The sequence below is a fragment of the Podarcis tiliguerta genome, assembly GCF_965153285.1.
Source record: "Podarcis tiliguerta genome assembly, chromosome: 11".
In the NCBI taxonomy this organism is placed as follows: domain Eukaryota; kingdom Metazoa; phylum Chordata; class Lepidosauria; order Squamata; family Lacertidae; genus Podarcis; species Podarcis tiliguerta.
In genome coordinates this window covers 34,918,623-34,943,873 of record NC_139544.1, presented here as the reverse complement: position 1 = coordinate 34,943,873, position 25,251 = coordinate 34,918,623, and the positions used below count along the sequence as shown (strand labels likewise).

Genomic DNA, 25,251 nt, shown 5'->3' with positions numbered 1-25,251 from the left:
ACCCCACCTTCTCTTCTACTGCCTCATTCGTCAAGATTATAATATTGGGTGCTGCTAAGTGCCCTCAATCTCTTTGCTGTACTACTTTTAAGCCTTGCCGGGTTCTGGGAGATTGTGGGTCTGGGATGCTTCCTAGTGACCTGTCAGCCAGCTGCTGCCCAGGCTCTGTCTGCTCCTTCTCTCTCATTATTTCCCATTTCCCCTCATCTGCCTCTGAGCTGTGACCTCCCGCAAACCACTGTTGTAAATCTCTATTGTCTTCCTCTTCTTCCTCCCTGGAAAAGTCAGGATGGGGAGGCGGTCTCCACCACTCCTCTTCTGCTCAGCCCCTGACATCAGCCATTTTTTTGAAATTTTAAATGTCATTTGCATTTTTTTAAAAAATGATTTATGGATTACTAAAAAAAATATTTATAATATTTATATTTAATATTAATATTTTAATATTAATATTTTAATATTAATATTAAATATTAAAATTAAAATATTATTAAAAATGGATTATTATTATTCAGCCAAGCATGATTAGTGTATTCATAATCAAGTCACAGAACATAAATATTTAGAGATGCCATTCTTGAAGTGCTGGGTGTAAGGTTAGCTAAAGGTGGCATGGTTTTTAAAAGGTTGAGAAAAGCTGGTTTAGTGTAAATGAGAAAGTCACTCATTTGTAGATTCCTGCTGGACTCCTGATAGCCTTCCCTTCTGAAGTGATGGAGGAAGCCTCTATACTTCTTCCTACTGGCTGTGCCCTGAATGGTCTTGGGATATAGATGGCTGTGGGCTGCCAGAGAGCTGAGAAACTCCAAAGGACTGTGAGATAACACACTTATTGGCAACTGATCTCCCTTTCTGAATTTTCAACATAAATGCCTCTAGTGGCTTGTGTGTTCAGACTTGTATTTGCAATGTTAAGCTGGCCTCCTCTTCTTTTACATCTCCCGCAACAGAGACAAGAAACTCCCTCTCCAGGAATTCAAGCTTAGCATACTAGTCAGCTAAGTACAAGCGACTCCACATTTGCTTGGGTTCCAGGTCACTGTGTGCGTCAGCAGTCCCATGTAAGCCCATTCCAGCCCCACCTGCTTCTAGGGGTAGAAACACCACATGTGTCGTTGGCGTGTATCAATCGGACACCGCCTGCATGGGAACATAGGCATATCTAGGGGTTGGCCGGGTGTGTAGCTTCTGCTGCAGTGTTCAGGTCAGGACCTCTGAAAATTGCAGGTGGCACTTGAGGTTCTTTACATTGCACTACATGCAATGCAGCAAGAGATTTATATACCTTGCCTGAAGCGGTTCCTCAGGACCTGGCAGTGAGGCAGGGGGAAGGGCTTCTAACACCACTGCTCCCCCAATGCCTGGTGCCCTCTGGCACTAGACAGAAGCTACAAGCTATTATGAGCTCAAAGAGGAAACTGTGGGCTATGGGGGTTCCAACGCTTGCTGCTTCCACATAAATTCCAGGCCAGGAGATTCAGCTGCCATGGCTACTGGAACATCTGAAAACAGTGTGTGTGTGTACGTGCACACATAAGTGCACTATATGCTCCTTTGTCCCACCCAAGTAATTGCTTAATACTGTCTGTTTCATTTTATTTAAAATATACTGTAAGGCACCTTGAAAACTTCAACAGATGGGGTATAATACAAAAATAAATATATATTCTCCTGCCACCCCAAATCATGTTGGGAAACAGGGTTCTCTAAAAACCTTGTAGTGCAAAAAACTGGAGTCAACATACTGTGCTACTGACATCTGCAATTAGATGTTTTTAGAAACACAACTTCCCATAGGTGTTTTTGCATTGTTTTACTGAAACTGAAAAAGTATCTGTACCAAAATGTACACAATTTTGTAATAGTACAAAATGGTTTGTTTTTTAAAAGACAGAACATCAGTTACATTCACCCAAATAAGCACCGAACAAACCATTTATTGCTAGCTCAGTGTCATATTAAATAATCAAAGCAAGGTCAAACTCTGCATAAATAAGAAAAAACAGTAACTTCTGGACAACAATACTGTAAGGATATGGACATTCATGATGCTATTTACAAGTAGCCGTAGCACATACCTAGCAATAGGTGTTGATTTGCATTAGCTCTATAACCTATTAACAAAGTACTACACACAAGAGTACCACACAAAAAGGGACACTCACAATGAGTTCCAATGAGAAGACTAAGGACCTCAGCCCTCAAATTGTCCTTTGAGCCAACTTGGAACAGTGAGCCATCTTTCTGTCTATAGTCTTCCAACAAGTTTTCCTGTGTAGCATTGAGTGCACTTCCCTGGTATGCAGCTACCTTGGATGGAATTGCTTTTCTTCTCTCTTCTCAAATCCTGTAGTTAGTAGTCTTCAAGAAGTGATAAGCAACATAACTTGCTAAAAAAACACATTTAGAACTTGCTAAAAAACACACCAATCCTTACGATTTCTTCAGGAAAAGAAATATTAAATAAGTAATCAAGTAATATTAATTTAACCGCTCTCTCATCTTGAGATACACACCTATTCCTGCAGAAGTGCACACCATATTCAAAAGTGATAATTAAGAAATAGTGTAAACATGTTTTTGACTTGCTTGAAACCATTCCTTTTAAACTTTACCAGGGGTGCTGTTCACTATGACATTCTCCTGGGGAAAGCACCACTGAACTTAACAGGGACCAGTGTCTAGAGCAGCTGCCCATCATTTCCACTGGGCTAGCCCAGGAGAACTTCCCAGTGCCTTGTTCTGCAAAGTTTCTCACCCCAGTGCAAGGTAAGAGTCTCTGAACAACATGCCTGTTAACGTCACATGTCTGTATTACAGAAATGTCACATGAACGTTAAAAAACTGTATTGTACACAACAGAATGCGAAGCACTCTGAAATCGAGACTTCTGAAAACTATTGTGACTCAGTGAAATTATCCCAACACCCAAATTCTAGGCTTAAAATTTTGAATAAAACTAAAGTAAGGATTTTGTGAGAAGCAATTAGATGAGACCTGAAAACAGTTACAACATATGAAAACGCCAACAAGCCGTTCTAAAACCCCTCTCCATCCCCCAATTTGCTGAAAAGTGATAAATTTGGTGGAGCTGGCTATTCTCTTGCCCCAAAGGAGTTTTACTGGTGGCCAATTCTTGCTGCATGACACTCCAGGTTAACTTGAAAACAGTGATCACAATGGACATTTCAAAGCAACTAAGCGAGTAGACTGGTTTAAAACAAAGTTACAACTTATTTCTCAGTAGTACACTAGTCAAAATATGTTCACCTCAAAAATGACAAAGGCTGACACTTTTGAATAACTTGAGTAGACTACAAGGAGCCTCACTCTATAAAGTGTATGACTCTAGCTTATTCATAGTCCCATGTAAGAACTATCTGGAGCATTTCCCACAGAGAAGCATCCTTTTATGGCAGACAAAGGGCTAAGGATTCAGGAAGCTGTGGGCTGCCTATATGTCCACTGATCCTCTTTCAAGTGTATTTCCAAGAATTCACTGCACTGAAGACTTATCTTCCTTCCAAAATTCACAGATAATGTGTTATTTCTTTTCACTGGTCAAACAGCCACAGCAATGCTTTGCTCCAAGTTTGCCAATACTCAAACAGCTTTCTTGGTACAAGTTCCTTGGAGATCTTGCAGGTTAATTTTTGACCTATTAAAAACAATAGAAACAAATTCAGGTATGTCCTGATTTCCACATTGTATTTTGTTACTTGGTGGGGAACAATTTCTTTCTCACCTGTTGTGGATCATGTGGCTTTTGACCAAATGCCCGGCAGCTAAAGCAGCCATTAGAGAGAGTTCTCCTGCCATTACTGTGCCACACACAATTCTGGCAAGCTGACGGGCATTATCTCCAGGGCTCTCTGTACTTGCTCCCTGAACCCCCAGGACCTGTAAGCAAGAGGAGACACTCTACTTTAGAAGCCAGGCAGAAACAGGTTATATTCAAGGCATGAACAACCTAAGGTTCTCTCAAAAACACAGAAAGCATAATGCAGAGCTGACAACTCAGTGGTAGAATACAGGCTTTGCACTCAGCAAGTCCCAGGTTCATCTGCATGGGATCTTGGAGAGCCAATATTGTTACAGTGGACTGAAAAGAGCTTGATGTATCAGTGTCTGACCTGTAGAACCTAAACTGATTATTTTAAAAAAAAGATTTGGTGGGAGAGAGGGAAGGAAGAAAAACTATGCATGCTTCATGTTACATTTCACAAACTAGTGAAACATTTCATCACTCCCATAGGTCATGGGCTCTGTGATTACAAGTGTTCTTCTCACACATGCTCTGCTTTAAATTCAGGCACCTGAGTGACAGGCATACATGTTTTTTCCATTGGTACACATGAGAAGTTTATCCTAGCCATGAAAAGAAGAGTAATAATCAGGAAATGGTGGGATAAATGTGGGTTTGCAGGCACAGTACATGGGTTCCAAATGGCAAAACATGAACAAATTTAACTATGGCCTCTGAACAGAGGTGGGCAACCTGCAGTCCACATGTGGCTATCAGCTGCTCTTTGTGCAGCCCAATGAACCCTGGAGAGCTGCACTTAGCTGAGCATTGGGGGAAGCTATTAGTTGGCTGGCAGGAAAATTATTCATCCTCCAATGCAGCTAAGATAGTTCTCTTTAATAGCAGCACAAGGACCTTGATTTTTCTTGCCACTCTGGCCAGCTGAGCACCAGGAAAGTGTGAGATTGGAGACAAGAGGTGTGGTGTGAATGGGTGTTTGTATTCTTGATACTGACATGAAGGTCCTGAGTGCCCGCCCAATGCCAATGCGGCAAAAAAGATTCTTCACCCTGCAATTTGTTGTTGTTTCTTATATAATTATTTATTATTAATTATTATTAATTATTATTATTATTATTATTATTATTATTATTATTATTATTATTAATTTTTACATACCATCCATCTGGCTGGGTTTCCCCAACCACTCTGGGCAGTTCCCAACAGAATATTAAAAACACGATAAAATATCAAACATTAAAAACTTCCCTAAATAGGGCTATGCAGTTACGATACAGATCTGAGTATGGTTCTGGGTTAGCAGCTTTCTGTCTTTTGCTGCTTCATACCTGCAAACAAGCCTGCTGTGGTAAAAGATTGGTTCCTCCACCCACGGTTCCAATTTCGATTGAGGGCATTGTGCAAGTGATATATAGATCTTCATTGGTAGGGCCAGTTGATTCCATCAGTGTGATGCAGTTCGAGCTGCTAATATTCTGTGCTGCATCCTACAGTCAGTACAGAAAATTTCAGTTTTAGCATAGGCGTGTTTCAGCTACATAATCTCTCGCATACAATAAGTCAAGGGCTAACATACCTGCCCACATGCAATATATATTGCAGTGACAATGTTTGCTGCGTGAGCATTATAGCCACCGATGCTGCCAGCCATTGCGGAACCAACCAAATTCTTGTTTATATTGACTTCAATCATGGCTTCCGTGGTAGATTTCAGTACCTAGAACAAGCCCACAAAATACTGTTATACTTCTCAGAAGCTGAAGCAGTAATTCTCGGCTACTCAGGGATAAAACTCATTACATAGATGCAATTGCTGTGGGGGAAAACAAACCCTAAATTCTCCACCCCACCTGAAATATCATCATCACAGGGTGCTAAGAATTCCAAGGGAGATCTAATGTGCCTACTACATTATTACTAATCTTTAAAAATTCTACCCCACCCTTCTTCGTCACATGATGCAGACCTATAGCCAGCCAGTCTGGCAAGCTACTCTGAACAGGACAGAAGATTGAAAGTAGTGATAATCTGAAAATGAATTCAACACAAGCCATTTAACAAACATGTTGAATCCAAGAGTGTTGGCTCACACAGCATGTACTCACCTCTTTTACAACCTTTGCAGGAATGATTGCCTCACAGACCACAGACTTCCCTCTCCCCTCTATCCAGTTTATTGCAGCTGGTTTTTTATCTGTACAGTAATTCCCACTAACAGCTACAATGTGGAGATCAGGAAACTCTTCTTGTAGCCTTCCAAGCGCTTTCTCAGTGCCCTGTTTGGAAAAAGGGAAAGGGAAAGAGAGAGAAAATGTATTTACTGAACACCAGCCATGAAGCACTGTAATTCTCATTGATCTCGTCTCAAAAGAATTGCTGCTGAAACTTGACAGTGGAACTGGGAAAATATACACAGATTTTTTAATAACCATTTAAGTAACATTTGAACTGAACTCGAGAGGCCATGTGCAAGGCACATCATTCCAGAGTCACCAATACTGTCCCCATGGGCATCAGGGCAATGCCTGGGAACCTATCAGGTTAAAAGCTTGCTTCCATGGCCAGCTGTGGACCTAAATAGCCTCTGTAGGGAACATCAGACACCTCCTTAGGCCTAGCTCCTTTCTGACTGTGCTTTTCTCTCTGCACCCATCCCCCTTCCATCCTGATAGCAATTGTGAGTGTTTGAAAGAACAGAAGAGGAGGAGGCAGAGCAAAGTGAGCAATGGAAAATCAGCCACCATAATGAAACAATATCTATACTGATTGCACTCTGGATATCATACCACTACACATTTCAAGAACAGTTCATTTTGAACTATATAGAACAAGTGTTCAAAGACCACACATTTCATTTGCCCTGCAAGAGAACTGTGACCCCTCTTCCTTTTATCAACTAGGAACTGAAGATAATACAAAGCAATTTGTTCCAGATAATCCTTTATGTCCTGAGGGAGATTCCCCGATTAGAAATATTTCATTTAATTGGACTACAATACCATTTTCTATTAGTGTAACACTTTCACACACAAGAAAGATGTGTATGCACACGCATAAGGGATAAGAATCCTGACTCTTTATACAGTATTGATTTTCTATTATCCCTCACAGTATCCTAGAAAAGGCTTGAATAATTAGTGAATTTTGAAATAATTGTTTAAATGCACAGAACAAATTCTAGAGCTTACTTTTGAAATCATGTTCATTCCCATTGCATCACCAGTTCTAGACGAGAAGCGAATATAAAGGTTGCGGCCAGCCAAACCAATTTGAAGCCTTTGCAGACGGGCAAATCTATAAAGAAGAAAGTTTATTAGATTACACCCCATCTCATAATATATTTTGGGTGCATGACTTTCAACTGTCAACAACAACATTAAGGTTCCCTCCTGCCTCCCTCTTGCTAGCTATAGAAAATGCTAACCTGCTTGTGCTATCAAACGCATCTTTAATTATCTTGAATCCTTCTGGGGTTTCCAGCCAAGCCTTCACTTCGGCAGCCTGGCAGGCAGTAGGCAGCCTTACAACAGGCCCTCGTGTCATTCCATCTGCCAGAATGCGGCTACTGGCACCTCCACCAAGCTGAAAGCAAAAAACCGCCAAATGGTAGGGTGAGTGGCTGGTTAATGTGCAGGTTCAACAAACAAGTAACTATTGTTTCATAGTAGCTGTTTAAATAGTGCCCGGCCAACACAGCTTGTGTAAAATTAATACTTACACATATTGCTCTGCACCCTCTATTTGTGCTTGCCACCAGACAGCCTTCTGTTGTTGCCATTGGAACTTGAAACTCTTTCTTATCCAGAAGAAGGGGGCCTGCCACTCCCACAGGGATTGGCATGTATCCAATCACATTTTCGCAACAGGCACCCAGCACCTTAACAAAAAAGCCAACAATTAAGATGTAACCATCACCACATTTTTCAAAAATTACAAATTTCATAGTTATAAAAAATATTTTTAAAACTCAAATGTTTGATATTTAAAGTAACTTGTTACAAAGAGTAAAACAATTTCCTTCCACTCTCATTCAATGTGACTGTCAAGTAACTTAGGCAGTTTTCCAACACCCACACTCTGCATACTTTCCTCTATCATCTTGGTAACAAGGTGCGGGCAGAACAAGTTGTTCTCTTGTTCTATGACACAAGAAAATTAACAATGTCTATGATCACAACCTGTTACAAACAGGGATGAGGCACTTGTGTAATCCTGAAAAAGACTGTCCCTCTGTAAACTGGGAAGGTTACAGAAGCAACAAAAAACCCAAGGAGATGCCACCATCACTGACTTTACAAAACGTCCACCACTAGCTATACCCGATGCTCTCCTTTCTCATTTACCACAGGCTGAGAACTCATAGCTATTACTGACGAAACTCATTATGCCAGACTCCAAATCAAGAAGTTTGGAACACTGAATTCCTCTGTTAAAAGAAAAAAATGTTTATACACAGTTACATTCGCCCACTTGTGCTCACCAAAGAATAATCGTAGTTTTTATAAGGAAGACGCTGTAGGGAGGAAGGTTCAGGAAGCTTCTGGGATAACATTTGTCTGCGAATCGACACACCGCGTTCCTGAGTTTCCATCAAAGTTTCCAGCTTATAGGCAGGAATATATTTTGCATTGACTAAACTAATGACCTCAGCATCAGAAAGGAACTTTGCACCCATCTAGAGAAAAGAAATAATTTGGTAACTTTATTTTTAAAAAGTATTTACAGGTTGCCTCTTTGCTTGAGGCAACAAAGCATTACATACAGAACTACAATTAAGCAGAGAATTAGTTGAAAGTCCAACAAAAGAGATTCACTCCTCCAGGAAAATTTGCTCTTGACTTCATCTTTGTTGGTCTTTTGGGACCAGGCAAAGGCAATGTTTCTTCCACAAAACATTTGAGTCTGTAAGTCTATACGTATCAAGCCATGTAACAGCCAGAATTTTAGCTGCTAGTAAAGACTGGGAAAACAAGAACTTTAACTTGTCAGCATGCCATAAATTCCAAGGTGTGGGTGGCAATATAGACTCTTACTTCTTGACCTTTTAAGGAGGGATTTAACTTCTGACATAAGATAGAAACCAGAGCAAAGCCTCTCTTCCAGATTTCAAACAACAAGGAGGAACATATAGAATGGTTTTATCTGCAACACACTCAGCTACAGTCAATCTAATGATCTTAACAGTGGAACCACAATGGAAACTTACACTTTCCAAGGTTCAATATGAACACTTTTATACAGCCAGTAATAATAATAATAATTTATTATTCATACCCCGCCCATCTGGCTGGGTTTCCCCAGCCACTCTGGGTGGCTTTCAACAGAATATTAAAATACAATAATCTATTAAACATTAAAAGCTTCCCTAAACAGGGCTGCCTTCAGATGTCTTCTAAAAGTCTGGTAGTCGTTTTTCTCTTTGACATCTGGTGGGAGGGTGTTCCACAGGGCAGATGCCACTACCGAGAAGGCACCGAGTGTAAGCTTAGAGGCTCTTAACCACAATTTTAAAAGATTGCCATTGATTTGGTGGGGTAGGTCACAGGGGAAGAGATGGACATTTGAAGTGTAACAGCTCAAGTGTAAAATAAATTTGGAAAAATATTATTCTGGGGAGCAGACAATTTGTATTGCTCATACCCAGCCTTTGAAAAATGTTAAGGCAACCCTTTTTCAGCTCAAAGGTTACCTTCTCCCTGAGGCAATGGGGGGGGGGAGGCACATGCCAGTGGTAGGTGGGGCCATTGGCTAAAATGAATGGAGCACAGGTGTGACTCTGAGCTTTGGACACTGGGCTACATTCGAGCCATGCAAATTAGTCAAGATGTTTTTACACACACCCACAAACACATCTCTCCATACTCCACCGAGGCAAGCAACAGGCATGATCATAATGCAGTGCCACATTCCAGCCAGGCAAAAGGGCTTGAGGAAGGCACAGAGCAGAGTGAATGGAGAGCCCTGAGGGCTGGAAGGAGAGACCAGGAAAGCCACATTCTGCACCCAGGCATCAGGTTTCCCACCACTGGTGTAATTTTGGGCACAAGTTACCAAAATATACCAAAAAGGGGGCAGTTTCCCCCAATTCCCACTATGTCCCCCTAAAAGCTGTTTTTGGGGGGGGTCAGAAGAGCCCCACGCAACAGCATGGGAAGTGGCAGTGGGGAAGAGGAAATCTGCAAAATTCACCTTCAGCAGGCATTTTCTGCTAGAGCGCCACCCTTCCCTTCGTGATAGAGTAAGACTGGATCCATTCTGAAGCCAATCCAATTTTTTACCCATTCTTGAGAATTTCAATGACTATAAATCAGCATGAGTAAAAAGAAAAAGCAGAATGTTTCCAAATTTACTCTGCATGTCATGTTCACAAAGTTGACACGTATAAACACAGTGCACTCCACTCAATAGATGTTGTGAATAACCCAATTAATAGTTTTTGCATAAAGATCCTGAACAGCTTTAAAGTACTAGATGATTCCATAGTTCTCCTTTCATACCTTGTCATTCTTAAATATACTCAGACATTCTTCAATAGAGCGTATCTCTTTAGGCAATTCAATTCCAGGATATTTGCTGTCACTAACTGGGGAAGTTTCTGAAGAAGTACAATTGCCAACCACAAATGTGGCCTTCGATGGAGATTCTTGTACGACAGGCATTTTAACTTCATCTGCAGAGAACACCAAAATTGGAAATTTGAAGAGTGGGCAGTTTCATCAACAACTTGTTTGCATTGCTAAAAAAGATAATACTAAAAGGTTACCTTTTCTGTCTTTGGCAAGTGGAAGATTTTCTACTTTTCTGGGACTAGGATTAGATTTTAAAGGCACAGATTGCTTTATGCAGCAGTGTTCAGGATTTTTCTTCTGGATCACTAGTGGGGATGTTATAGGGTTCTTCAATGACAGTGTAGATTCCATCTCTGTTTGCTCAAAGAAGATGTATTTGACAGCAAGGAGGAAAGCTAACCCAAGTGTAATAACTTGCTCAATGTCCATACTGGCCATCCTAGAAAGATTAGAGAAGTTGACTACATTACCTACTTCACTGTTAAGAAGGCATGCATGACAATGCTTTAAGTCAAGGTTACTGTCTATCCTTTCCTGTAGGCATGCAGTAGTGTCATGGGAAGCAAGCATATCAAATCACGTGAACCCTGAGAGCAATTGTCAGCAGCATGGGAAACTACCACTCAAGTAGCTATCATGCTGCAATAGTAGCATATATATCAGCCATAGGTAAAGTGTGACACTTATTTGAATAGCATAGCTAGCATATAAATAATTTCAACACTCAGAATTATTCACATTGGGACTAGATCCAGGAAAAAATGTAACTGTCCAAATCCTTTAAACTCAACGTGTGTGCCATCCTCCAATGACTCTTACATGATTAAAAAAAGACCTGCACAGAAATTCAAGCTCTGTGATAGGAGAATTCCACCATTTAAATAATTAAAATGCACTGGTCTATATTACTTGGAAAAGCAACAAACAAACAAACAAACAAACACCTAGCTACTAGACAGAATCTAACATTTATGGCAAGTGCAATGGAATGCTGATTAGCAACATTATGCGAAAACATACCGGGAAAGATAGAATTGCCATAGAGAAACATTCGGTTCAATTCTCTTTGGTGCACTTTCATCCAGTCCCATAGAAATTTCTGCTGTGCTGTTCTGAGCAGATGGCTCTGCTATCCAACGACTGTGAGCATGAACAAGAACCAAACCTAGAGACTTAAAGTTAAGAAGTCAGTTGTTATTGATTAGCTCACCAAGGGCTTTGCACCAAAGCCAACATTAAACACAAAGATGAGAAAATGGTAGATACCACTATATTCATGCATGGTCCTCCTTTATAGTGTATTTGGGGAGGGTGATATCCAATGTTAGTCATCCTCAGGAACCTAAGTCCACTGATTTCAGTAAGTCTACTGAAAGGTGTAGCTTACTGCAAGGCATTTGTGTCCTGTTACTTATTATTATTTCTCTGCTGAAGTTGAAAATTTGTAAGATTAAAAAAATGAAGTCAATAGAAATAACGTTCATTTTAAAAAGCTGTAGTCAGCATGGCTAGTGCCCTCCTAATTAATGCAACACACAGTCTTAATTCTGGTAACACATTCCAAGTCTAGGGAGGAGGAATGGAAATGACTGGAGTTTGGTCTCCTACCAGGCTTTGAGCCCAAATGGTCATGTTTCTTTTTTCTTTTCAACTTGCATGTCATACTCAGGCTGCTAATAGCCAAATTACATGGCAACTGAATCTGTTACATTTTGGGGAACTCAATGCACTTTAAATACCTCTTAACATTTTATACTCAAGTTTTCCTGCACTCTTTAATTTTGTCTTTATCCAGTTTGGATAAATTCAACTTTATTGAATTTTTATTGTAATCCACTTAATTTATTTATTATATTAAGTGGTAAACACTTTTTAAATTAATAAATCAAACCAAATCTGTTTTACTGACTCAGAGTGCTCAAAATAAGAGTCCATTAAAAGCAACAACCTACCATAATCATTTTGACTCTCTGCGTAACAGGATTAGGTTTGTTTTCTTCTTCTTCAAGAACACGAGCAAAGTGACTAAGCTGCCATATGGGACGTCCTTCACGGCTTTCTCGCGAAAGCTGCAGAAATCAATAGTATATATAGAACATAGATTTGAAAAACAAGTTTCCAGAAGTCTTTTGCACAGGACCATATGACAAGGTATACAACTGTGTATATTTCTGTGTGGAACGTAAGATTAACCTTTCAAAATAGAAACAATGGTAAAGATGCTTGTGTAACTGGCTTTTAGCTCTCCTAAATATTATAAAGATTAGCAGCGATGTAGCTAGCCACTCGAGTGCCGGGGCAGAAAGGACGTGCTGCGCAGGAGGGGCAGGGCGCGCTGATCGGAGCCTGCACAGAGTCCACCCACCGCCTTCCCCTCAGCTGGAGGGCAGCCAGGAGGGAGGCGGCGGCTGGGGTGCCCTGCAGGCCACGCACCACAAGCGTCCTGCTCCGCGTCCCATGCTGGAGGGCACCCTGCAACCCCAGTGCTGCCTGTGGCGCCCCGCCCCCTCCACTCCCCCTTCCTCTGCTAGTGAAGATTAGATATGCTTATGGAGGTGAGACCAAAATAAAGAAGCATTTATCCTCTAACTATTTATAACATATGAAATAAGGAAGACAAAACAGAGTTTACATATTGTTTTTCAAAAAAACAAATCTGTAACAGGGTAAGAAAATGTTACAGTTGTTGCATTCTAACTATGCTGCAAACATACAGTCTGACAACTGCAGTATGAATCATAATTATATCAAAGCTAGGAGTTTATTAATGCCTGTGGTTATAACCTTAACTCTTTGCAGATCACAGAGTCTTCAAAATAAATTACAGCATTTTATTAGCCCATATTAGACTGTTTCCTCTGTTAAGTTTTCTTGCACAAGGCTCTTTAAAATAATCAGGAGCAACAGCTACGAAATGCTCTTGTGCAATTTCCATAAATTTCAATTGCTAGGGGAAATCCTTTGACTGGCACATATACAAATGATTTCCCCTTGTTTTTAATAAATGTTCTTGGAACAAAAACCATTTTCAATATAATTTTAATTTTTTAAAAACTTACTCAACCCCCGCCTAAACAATAAAGAGAACAGTATGAGGCATTACCTACATATATATATATATATAATATTATATAGCACAATAATGGAATTGAATAACCTCGATCAGTTATGGGGAGCATTTCACCTAACAGATGTTGCTGAAGTACAATTCCCATCAACTGGAGGGACAATAGTTCCACAGTCCTGACCTAAATCCTAGAAACTTTTATGCTAAAACATCATATAGTACATGGAGAGTTATTGAGGGGTGGGTGGAATTAGGGCATTTCCAGAAAACATTAATTCTTACTGATCAAAACTGGAGACATATACCATCCTGTCAAAATTTTAACAGTTCTCTCAATGCCAAATTTAAAGAAAATGTTTTTCCCAGATCCCCATAGGCTTATTTTCTCCAACAGTTTAAGCCCGTTTAATTATAAAGTATTTCATTTTCTGGCTCCCAATTACACTTGAACAATAAGACATCAGTCCTAGAAAGTAGATAGTTATTGCTGGTGGTTCTATCAGTGATGATTTTGACATACTCTTACCTCCAATACCAGTGACACACATGCAGGAAAGAATGTCATGAAGACAAAATAGTTGGCCAGGACAGACATACAGCCAAAACAGCACATGATTTCAAGCTGTCTTACTCCTGTTAGAGAGACAAATACCAAGCATTAGAATCCCTGTTTCCCCACCACTGTGTTTTCATATGGATTTTAAAAGGCATACAAGCACACCTCTAGACACTGTGGCACATGCACTCAATACAAAATGGACAGAAGTGAGAAGAACTTCCTTGGAATCCCTCTTCCTACTGGAAATAACACACAGCTTGCTACTCATGACGAGCAATTTCTAAAAGTCTGCTGGCATAAGTAAATGTGAAGCTAGAATAATCCCAAACCACATTTAGTTGTATGTTTATAGACACCATATTTGCCTTTGCAGAATTGTACAGTTGCAAGGGAATAGCCAAGGCAGGGCCAGACTTGGCCCTCCAGCTGTTTTGGAACTACAACTCCCATCATCCCTAGCTAACAGGACCAGCGGTCAGGAATGATGGGAACTGTAGTCCCAAAACAGCTGGAGGGCCAAGTTTGGCCATGCCTGGACTAGCGGGAGGGGCTCACCTAGTTCAACCCCCCCCCCCCGCAATGAAGGAATCAAGGCTAAAGAATGCCTGAAAGATGGCCATCCAACCTCTGCTTAAAAACCTCCAATGAAGGAGAGCTCCCCACCTTCCAAGGCAGTCTGTTCCATTTTGAAATAGTTCTTAGCAGCAGAAAGTTCTACCTAACGTTTAGTTGGAATCTGCTTTCTTGTCATTTCAATCCACTAGTTCAGGTCCTACCCTCTGGAGCAGGAGAAAACAAGCTTGCTCCATCTTCCATGTGACAGGCCTTCAGATATTTGAAGATGGCTGCCATATTAACACTCCATCTTCTATTCTCCATGCTAAGCATACCCAACTCCCTGAACTGTTCCTCATAAAGCCTGGTTTCAATCTTTTTTTATCAATCTTTGTCACCTTCTGCACAAATTCCAGCTTTTCAATTTTGTTCTTGAACAGTGGTGCCCAAAACTGGACACAGTACTCTAGTTTGATTCTGACCAAGGCACAATGTTGTTGTTTAGTTGTGTCCGACTCTTTGTGACCCCATGGACCAGAGCACGCCAGGCACTCCTATCTTCCACTGCCTCCCGCAGTTTGGTCAGACTCATGTTTGTGGCTTTGAGAACACTGTCCAACCATCTCGTCCTCTGTCGTCCCCTTCTCCTTGTGCCCTCAATAAAGTGGTACTATTACTTCCCTTGACCTGGATACTATGCTTCTGTTGATGCAGCCTAGAACTGCATAAGCTTCCTTTTGCTGCTATACCACACTGTTGAATATCTATTGCAAATTGGCATTTTCTGTTCATATTTAGGTTAGGAAGACTGAGGAATTACAAGCTGTACCCTAGAAAGCTGTTGGTCAGCCTTAAAGGCGTTTCAAACAATAGGTTAAATCTGCATTAAGTTCTGTTCATGAAAGGTGGTCTCCCCCCCCCCCCATCCATACAGTAGCTCCCAGCTTTGCCAAAGGGTGATAGGGTGCTATACGGCATGGGAGGGGAGAGCCAAGCTGAAAATCACACATCTTCTCTAAGCAGAAGTGCCTTTCTGCTCATGCAAGCAGGCTCTTCATTCACCCAAACATATTACAAATTTATGAGCATGAGCTTGGCAGTTAACATGTATAGAAACATGGGCAGCATAAACTAACAAATCCCATCTTATGGGGAACAAAACAAACAAACAAACCAAGAATAATTAGCCTACAATTACTATGTAAAAAGAAGATCAATTAGTAACTAGTGCATCTACCAATTAATTCTGACTTCTTCAAGACTCTCTTTGTACACTATGGTATAATGACCACATAGAGGCAACTCCTGGTTTAGGTGTGTCTGAATGACACGCAATCTCACACATGTGCACAGTACCAAACCCAGAAATAGACCCCGAAAGGGGTAGGGTCGGCTTACGCACGGGAGTTCAGAACAAAAACCCCAATCAATCCTCATAAAACGAGGATTGACTGTAGTTATGGATATGGGATGACATTTAAAAACTTTTTTTAAATGTAAAAATATTTATGAACTGCTGTATCATAAATATATCACAGTGGTTTACAACATAAAAACAAAGCCAAACAATGTCATAAAAAACTAAAAACAAGCAAAAATAAATTAAGAACAAGCCTCAATAGACCATTGTGGGAGATGTAAATTGCATGGATTGCCTTGGCGGAATAGAAAATATTCAATTATGCAATATCTAATTATTAACTATGCAAAATTCATATGCAATACCTTGGCACGTGCAATGGTTACAAAGAACGTGTGCCAAATATTTTCCTTAAGATGATAATAGACTTCGTTACAGCTGTTTAACAGCTGTTAAACAGCTTCATTGCAGCTGTGACCAGCTGTTTAATTCAGGCCTGGTACCTCCACGTTAAGGGAAGAGAGTGCTTATGTTCTGCACACAATTTCACTTGCCATTCATAACAGATATATGACAGGAGAACAAAAGAAAGTTGCATATCTCATTCCCCCTACCCTCTAGTATAAAACAGAACTAAAATTATGAATTCCTTTGTGTTCTCAAAGCAGGAACCTTCCAAAGCCACAAAACAATAATAATCATAATAAAGACTCCAGTTCAATCAACACAATTAGCACAAGAAGTAGTAAGACACACAGCTGCCTATGAGATGATAATTTGTTTGTTCCTGAAACTTGTTAAGCTTTTGGTTGTGCTCCTCAAAATTCCTCAGCTTACCAGACATGGTACCAACGCCAATGACAAGACATTCAACAAGAGCGTCAAGTGTAAATGTAGGGCCCAGGATAGCCATGCCACGTGAAATATTTTCTCTTACTTCATCCTATACAAATAGAAAAAATTAAGTTAGCTAATGTACAACAGTGCTGGGTAAACTGTGGTACTACAAATGTTGGACTCAAACTCCCATCAGCCCCAGTACACATGACCAATCATAAGGGAATATGGGAATTGTAAATCTGATCTGGGGAACCTGTGGACCTCAAGATGTTGCTGGACTACAGGTTGAAAAAATTGTGTTTGTTAACTGGATTGGTGGATAGTAATTAAGAAGCAAGCAAAATAGAAAGATTGTTTTGTATCCCAAGTTCCCTCAAAACTGAATTTGCAAGAAAAGGATTAGACCTAAGGGAAAACCCATGCCTTCTCCCTTTCAGACAGTTGCTACAACAGCATACTTTTACGATAGAGATTAAATATCATATAAACAAAATACCTAATGTAAATTTATACAAGCTCATGTTTAAGCAGAGGTGCGAAGATTTGCTTCCAAATTGTCGCTAAGACTTTGCTCTTAGAATATCATTGTTTGTAAACCCTATTTCAAAATATTCTTTATCAAATGGATAAGTTGGCTGACCTGCGAGTTGGAACTGAGCGCGAATTTGGCTAATGCGCTGGCCCTGGAGAGGTCAACCAGAAGCAAGAAGAATGGCAGAGCTTCACTGAAAAGATACAAAAATTATTATCGACATGCAAAACAGAAGCAAAAAAACCCACATCTTAAGAAACAAGCCCAATTACACAAGCCCAAAACCTATACCAGAATTAGTTATGATTTATTCCTTAAACTTCAAATACCCATTAAACAGTTTTATGTGGCATGTATCTGTTTGGATACACTCAACATACTTGATCTTCCACTTGTCTATATTGGATAGATGAAGAATGGATAATGTAGGCATAGCTAAGGCTGCCTGGAGATCACAGAGAAACAGCAAGAATACTGAAAAGGGAGAAAAGCTCTCTTTCAGCATTGAAAGTGAAATAAGAGGAAATCTCTGTGGAAGCCTGCCAATCAGATTTTTTGGGCCTAGCATTCAACATTTGAAAGGAAAACACACAGAAGGGGAATTAAATCCCGAAGACCTCTGTTGTATAATTTCACATGAAAGGATGGCCATGCCAGAAGCAGCATAAAAAGATGCATGTACAATTTCTTCCTGTGAATGAGATGAGGCTACCCTGAAGACTTCTGGAGTGCCCTCCTATTTTGTTTCACCTCTCCAATTCTTAATTTCAAGACTAGGGTGGTCAACTGTCAAAAAAACAGCTCCTGAATAGATGATGGTATATTTTCAAAAAAACATAGCAATGAGTAATACGTACTTCAGGCCCGTCAATTCTTTATCAAGGAAATGAATCACTACTGTACTGAAGACAAAACTCGAGAAGATTGTGAAGAGCCCAGCAATACCTACCAAAATGAGAAAGGAAAGGTCTATGTAAAAAGGCATTAAACAAATACAAACACACTTCCTTGCAAAATAATATTTTAAACCTAATCCAAATCCTTCCCTTTGCAGAAAGCATAGATACAATGGATTCTGTTGTGAAACTGCTACACCATTTTGCTTTGTGTTACATTTAGGACAGATATGGGCAAATAGATAATGTTCTATTTATCCATGTGCTTCTGGCATTCTGGTCTTATATTAGTAATTCTAAGGAAGAATCCAGAGTATAGAATGCTTTATCTCTGTTTCCTTAATTTCAAATAAAAGATATTTGGGACAAACTGTCTAGTCAATGACAGAGCTGTGAAGCAGGACATAGCACTGAATTTGCCTTGTGGCCAGTAGGAACTGCCCATATGCATTGTGCTCTTGGAAATTTAGGCCAGTCTCTTTAGATTATAAGATTGAGTTCCTGACCTGTTGGGGGTCAAATCTGTTACAAGGATACTATCCTGCTGACTAAAACGCTGGGACATTAAGATGCATTTTTATCCTTGTTCAGCTAGAACTGCCAAACCACCAGTGGTCCTCTGCCATCTCTCCCTTACATTTTCTCATTTACAAGTAGACGGTGGGTTCCCTTTCCATTGCAAATGGGTCCTGTTGGCTAGATCAGTAGTATTCTGGGAAGTACAGTTAATCAGTGGAACATTTCCACAGCTCTCATCAATGCTAAATTGCACTTGCATGATTTTTCCAGTTGGCAGGAATGGAAGTCCTCAGGTTCTCCTCAGTTATTTCAACATTTATTATCTTGAATAGCTGCTGTAAAATATAACTGAATGGATCCAGATTCCCATCTGGGAACAGGGTTTCTTCAATTTACAGAAGACACAAAGAGCCTATGGAGGCCCCCTGCTGGAGAATGGGGCTCAAGCAGTTTTCACCAATAACCTCTGCACTGCCTCTCATGCTGTTTTGAAGAGTCCTCCAACCCTATGACATATTTTCAAGGAGCTGCAAAGGGAAGGAACAATCTGCAAAAATTGCCTCCCATAACCCCCTTCCTCCTGCATGAGTGAAAGTTGGCTAAAAGCAAATATGAATTCAACCCAGTTGAGAAATATGCTACACGTTTCTCCGTTAGATTGGTGCTGAGCCCCAGACAGGACCTGCCCCAGGTCATAAACAAGAAAGAAGTCCTTCTAGTACTGGCAATTTTCTTGTTCCACTGTGTGTTCATGGCCCAAATTTTACTTATGTTGGCACCAATTTGGGAAATCCCCATACACAAACTTGTTTTTATGCGTTGTTCACAATTGACAAATCAGGGCACATATGTTTGGGAGTAAGTTATTATCCTTCATTTACTTGGGTGCTTGTTTGTTTGTTTTTACTGACATACATTAATAATTATATAAATCAATGTATCTTACCTAAAATATATTTTGAACCAAGCTGCCTCAGATTCTGAAACTGGAAGTATATATAAAGGATTGCTATACAGCGTGTGATTGTCAGGATTATGATATCACTGCTCAAAACATCCTGAAAGAAAGAAATATAATCTAAATGCATTTTTAATATTAAAAAATTGTAAGTAAACTGCATTTCTGGAGCAGTTTCAGAGAACTCATATCAGTATTTTAGGTTTATCTGAGAAGTTAGTATACTGCATTTCACTAATCGCTACAACTTACAACTTACTACATTAAAAACTGCAGTCTAAAGGTAAAAAAGGTAAAGTACCCCTGGGCAGTTAAATCCAGTCAAAGGCGACTATGCGGTGCGGTGTTCATCTCGCTTCAGGCCAAGAGAGCCAGCATTTATCCACAGACAGATTTCTGTATCATGTGGCCAGCATGACTAAATCGCTTCTGGTATAACGGGACACCAAGACAAGTGCGGTAGCGAACGGAAATGCTGTTTACCTTCCTGCCGCTGTGGTACCTATGTATCTACTCACACTGGTATGCTTTCAAACTGCTAGGTTTGCAGGTACTGGGACAGAGCAATGGGAGCTCACCCCGTCGCATGGATTCAAACCACTGACCACCTGATCAGCAAGCCCTAGAGGCTCAGAGGTTTGGATCACAGCGCCACCTGCTCCCTATACTGCAATCTACTGATATATTTAGACCTCTGAAACAGAAGAGAATGCAATCTATGTAAATTAGTCAATGGATAGCTTCAGTGAAGCAACATTTAATTATGAATTTCAAATAAGATGATTATACGGACAAGTAGTATTTAAAAGAATAAATTTAACTTCTTACTTCTTCAAATTTGGGGCATTCATAATTCCAGCCACAGATCTTGTCGTTACCAGTGAACATCTTCATGGACATCATACAGATGGTAAGAGTTACAGTTCCCACTATGACCTCCCATGGGTGTGAGGCCACAAAAAGGCCGTGCATTCGAAAGAGTCTGGACAGCATTTTCAAAAGTTCTTTTTCCAAATCTAAGACAAAATGCAAGGAAATAAAAATACCGTATAGTAAATTTTTTGCTCAGGTAAAAGTCAAAATTTTAAGGAATTCCGCAATGGCTCAGCCATCATACCCATCATATTTAAAGCATTAATCCATGAAAAATAGCTCCATGAAAAATAACTACAGAAACGTCTGCCTTCTAAAAGACTTGAGAACACTTTCCCTTCAAGAAGCTTTAAGCAGCATCCTGCTAGGTCACACGGAGGCTCTTCCTCCACCCAGCAAGTGCAATTGATGCAATAGTGGGCAAAACTCCTCAGCCTTACATAGTCTCTTCATCAAATGAGGGAAAGAGTCTAGGGTTTCAGCCTGGTTTGCTAGTTCACCTGTAATATATGTGGGAGGCCAGCACACAGTCTTGCTAAATGTACCCTTCAAAGTGGTGCCAACACACTCTTTTGTTCTCTTATAAGGAACAAGACACAATGCTTTCACAAAGCACAGCAGGGTATTGCACTATTAATTCAGTTGAAATACCTCTGTGAAATCTTAGTTGTACACAGCTGCATGGCTAGTACGTACTGTTTCTCCTTTTACACCCCAAATTTTAATGCCACCTAGAGGATAAACTACTGAGCAGGCCACACTAACTGACTACACTAGTTTTCTGATAATCGCTTGTATGCATTTACTTTATACTGCCTTCCTAGACTCTATGTCCATTTTCCCTATTAGAGATGGCTGCAATTACAGCACACAACCAGTAAAAGATAAGTAAAGACATACAGCACCTAACAGCATCCAGGGCTCCAGTTAAGGAGCACGGCAAAAACTCTCTGGAGAGTTGGGCAGGGCATACTCTTAAAGCAGGACTGAGTGCATACCATGACTACTTGAAGTTGTTATCAGATGTAAGCACCATTCTATACAAAAGTTAGACTGCCACTTAATCATATAGTAAGGAACTCCATTATGTATTGATCATACTCAAGTAATATGCAGTCAACAGCATCCAGCTGCTAATCTACTTTCACTGCATCCTCATAAAGAAATAAAAATATGAACCAGTCATTCAACTGGCTACCTGAAGCAAATTAAACTCTTCAGGAGGTCAATATAAAGCAGTTGTTATTTTCTTTAAGCCACATATGACTGACAGAGATGTGTGGGTGGATGGGCCAACAAATTCATTTACAAGGATGAATTATTATGCAGAGTTTTCAAATGATGCTGGGTTTTAAAACTATTTTCATAAAGTTTACAGGTTAACTTATATAAAACACAATGCTGTGTCTATTTCAACGTTAGGCTTTATAGGCAAAATTAAAATACAAGTTCCCACTGAATCTTAAATATGATCTTTTCCCTCATAAAAACAAACCTAATTTCTGTAAATATTAGTGTGTTGGCTCTGTCAAATATACTGTTAACAGATCTACAGATTCGCTACAGATAATGCTACATGTAAATAGGTTGCAGTACATATCAAGTGCACTTAAATATGAAACAGAACTTTTTCATTACTTTGTTTCAGTCCTTATTAAGTTTACTTTGAAATCTATTTTAAGCCAACATACACAAAATATTTCAAGACAAAGTGGGAGTTCTGCTCTATTACCGTAATGCCACAACAAATAATTTAGAAGCAATCTGGGTTTATTTTCCATCAACCAGACTAGCCGCTATAAACTTTTCTCAAAAATATGAATCACCAATCACATAACATCTTCATTAATCTTTCAGAAAGGTGGTACAAAATTGGACATTTTCATTATAACTGCCTAAAATCTCCTGTGAAGTATGAATGCTAACAAGTCACACTCTAAGATATGATTACAGTGGATGCTTGGGTTGCGAACGTGATCCAAACATGATTTAGCGCTTCTGCGCATGTGCGACTGCTGAAACCCGGAAGTAACCAATTCCCGTACTTCTGGGTTTCGGCAGTCCACAACCCTAAAAAACGCAACCTGAAGCTGACACAACATGAGGTATAACTGTAGTTTGAAGTAACATTTGAAATAGTGGTCAGTTGATGAGTCAGAAAGGTTTTATTTTAGTGCACACAGTCTCCCACTCAGACTATTAAACATGATCTTCATCTCCCTTAAGCAATTATCGTTGGACCCTTTATGAGAGGTTCTGCTACTGAACATAATTTTGCAAAGATTGCACTTCATAATCACAAAGATAACTATATCCTCTCTTCAATAAATACAAAGTCTCCAAATAAAGAATGTGATATGTTGTGGGACAAAAGCTTCAAGCCTTCTAGAAGGCTTTAACTTTAAGAAACCAGGAACGTGACTGGTTTATTCATTTAATTTGTATAATACCCTGAATATGACTAAGCGTTTTAGATTTCACTTAGCTTTATAAATCCACATGCAGATATTACACTTTACAAAGTAACGTCCCTTGAATACCATTTATTGAGCACTTTTACCTTTCAGTAAGTCACTTAAACCAACTTATTCTGACAAGCAGTTTGTATAGAAATTCATAGATACCGGTACATTTTTGTATCTCCTGGCAGCCATTCCCATCTCCTACTTTCCTTAAGCACAAGAAACTCAGTATAATTATGGAAAAATGGAAATTCCAAAATAATAGTCACTTATGAAGTTGGCCAAAATTATGATTGCATAGGAATTATCACCACTTGCTCCTAAATTAAAGCAATACAGTGCTCAGAAACCTGCTAGGAAGTAGTGAATTATTTAATTATCAAGGAAATCCAACCAACCACAGTGGTACCTCGGGTTAAGTACTTAATTCGTTCCGGAGGTCCGTTCTTAACCTGAAACTGTTCTTAACCTGAAGCACCACTTTAGCTAATGGGGCCTCCTCCTGCTGCTGCTGTGCCGCCGGAGCACGATTTCTGTTCTCATCCTGAAGCAAAGTTCTTAACCCGAGGTAACATTTCTGGGTAAGCAGAGTCTGTAACCTGAAGCATCTGTAACCTGAAGCGTATGTAACCCGAGGTACCACTGTACATAGTATTCATTATCAAGGAAATTCAACCAAGCCAGTCCTTGATAGAAAGAACCTGGTCATTTTAAATGTGATGCAATAATAATCTGTGAAAAATAACTAAATTTTTAAAAGCGATAATCGGATAACCATGAGCATGACTGCTCTGCAAATATGCTGCCACCAACCACACCCCAAAAGCATCCTTCCTTACGCAAAAATGCAAGCTGAATATAGAGAGGGTGGGGAAGCGATCAGCATCGATCTGAACCATAGTTGCTAATGGGGGTCTTCATATTAACTCTGCAGCTGATTTCTACCGCGCCCCCCCCCCCAAACAGCTACGCTCTACCCCATCCTCCTGAGCAAAGATCACAGTTCCAGGATGCTCCTCGTATCTCTTGGGGGAGCCTGAATGCGTAACGCTGGACCGAATGCCGCTCCGCGATGCTACTTGCCGTAGCCGAGGAACCAGCCTCCTTCCCAGGGCCACCGTCAAGAGATGCTGACGGCTGCCCACAAGGAACCGAAGGACGGGGCAGGGAGGCCGGCGGAAACACCGGCGAGCACCTGCGCGGAGTCCCAGGTCGGGGTGGGGTCGGTTAGTCGTGTCGTGTCCTTTTGGTCCCCGTTCCCCCGCCCAGGGAGCCCCTTGAGGAAACCGCCAAATCCCAGCCTTGGACCGGTGGGCAACCGTCGGCGGCGCCAACACCCTCGGCTTTCCCTTCCCCACCCCCAGCGCGCGCCCTGCCATCGTTCGGCCGACGGTACCCCGAGAGACGGCGGGCAGCTCAGCCGGTTTCGGAGGCCTCGGCGTCCCCTCATGAAGGAGGAAAGGAGGCGGACAAGGTCCCCTCCGCGCGGAAGGAGAGGCTGCCCGCGGCGCGCCTGTCTAGAATTCTGCCCGCGGCGCGGCGGCGCTCCCCTGCGTAGAGGCCAAGTACCTCCTTCAGGCAACGACTGGGGTTGGCAAGACCGGCAGCCTCCTCTCTCCGTCGTCGGCCTAGTCAGCACCTCTTCCTCTCCCTTGCTCCTTTGCCGCAGACTGAAGCGCCCGCTCTCCCTGCTACGCAAGGACACCAGGCGCGCGACACCCCGGCCGGCGGCCATCGCCCGATCGCGTAGCCAATAGCGAGCGCTCGCCACGCCCAGCCCAGATGCACGTCACCCCGCTCCGTCGCCTTGGCAACCGGCGAAAGGGAAGCGGCGCAGCGCCCGACAGATCAGGAGGGGGCCACGCGCCATCTCGCCACGGGGACAGCGGCCAATGAGGCGCCGCCCAAATCTCCTCGCCGCCTCCTGAGTGGCTCGCGGCCACTGGCCTTCTTTCGCATTTGGGCTTCCGCGAGCCAATTGGCTTTGCGCTGGTCAGCGGGAGAGAAGAAAGCTCGCAGGGCTCTGCACATATTTCTGCCCCGCCTTCGCTGCTACTCTGAGCGCTTATCCCATTGGTGGCGCTGTGTTGTAAAGCTCTGAGCCTCTTGGGCTTGCAGATCGGAAGGTTGGCGGTTTGAATCCGCGCGGTGGGGTGAGCTCCCGTTGTCCTGTCCCAGCTCCTGCTAACTTAGCAGTTCGAAAAGCACGCAGTGCAAGTAAATAAATAGGTCTGCTGCGACGGGAAGGTAAATAGCGTTTCTGTGAGCTCTGGTTTCCCTTGTGTAAGGGAGTCA

The 25,251-nt window shown here is 41.2% G+C and overlaps 1 protein-coding gene across 3 annotated transcripts; it reads right to left on the bottom strand.

The window, feature by feature from the left end:
* Nucleotides 1–1,798: 1,798 nt before the first annotated feature.
* Nucleotides 1,799–24,864, bottom strand: HMGCR (3-hydroxy-3-methylglutaryl-CoA reductase). 3 transcript variants are annotated; one of them, XM_083404601.1, is made up of 20 exons: nucleotides 24,526–24,864; nucleotides 20,450–20,637; nucleotides 19,610–19,721; nucleotides 18,106–18,193; nucleotides 17,357–17,441; nucleotides 16,714–16,819; nucleotides 13,929–14,035; nucleotides 12,288–12,404; nucleotides 11,356–11,507; nucleotides 10,530–10,774; nucleotides 10,264–10,436; nucleotides 8,247–8,441; nucleotides 7,485–7,643; nucleotides 7,191–7,348; nucleotides 6,955–7,060; nucleotides 5,872–6,042; nucleotides 5,343–5,483; nucleotides 5,095–5,253; nucleotides 3,746–3,900; nucleotides 1,799–3,658 (listed from the first exon to the last, which is right to left on the bottom strand). In XM_083404601.1, exons 1-20 carry the CDS (start codon nucleotides 24,689–24,691, stop codon nucleotides 3,604–3,606), a joined length of 2,838 nt encoding a protein of 945 aa, XP_083260727.1. In that variant the 5' UTR covers nucleotides 24,692–24,864; the 3' UTR covers nucleotides 1,799–3,603. The 3 variants fall into 3 exon arrangements, with proteins under 3 accessions (XP_083260727.1, XP_083260729.1, XP_083260728.1); XM_083404603.1 differs by having other exon boundaries at nucleotides 24,353–24,628; XM_083404602.1 differs by lacking the exon at nucleotides 24,526–24,864 and adding an exon at nucleotides 23,055–23,076.
* Between the last annotated feature and the right edge of the window lie 387 nt (nucleotides 24,865–25,251).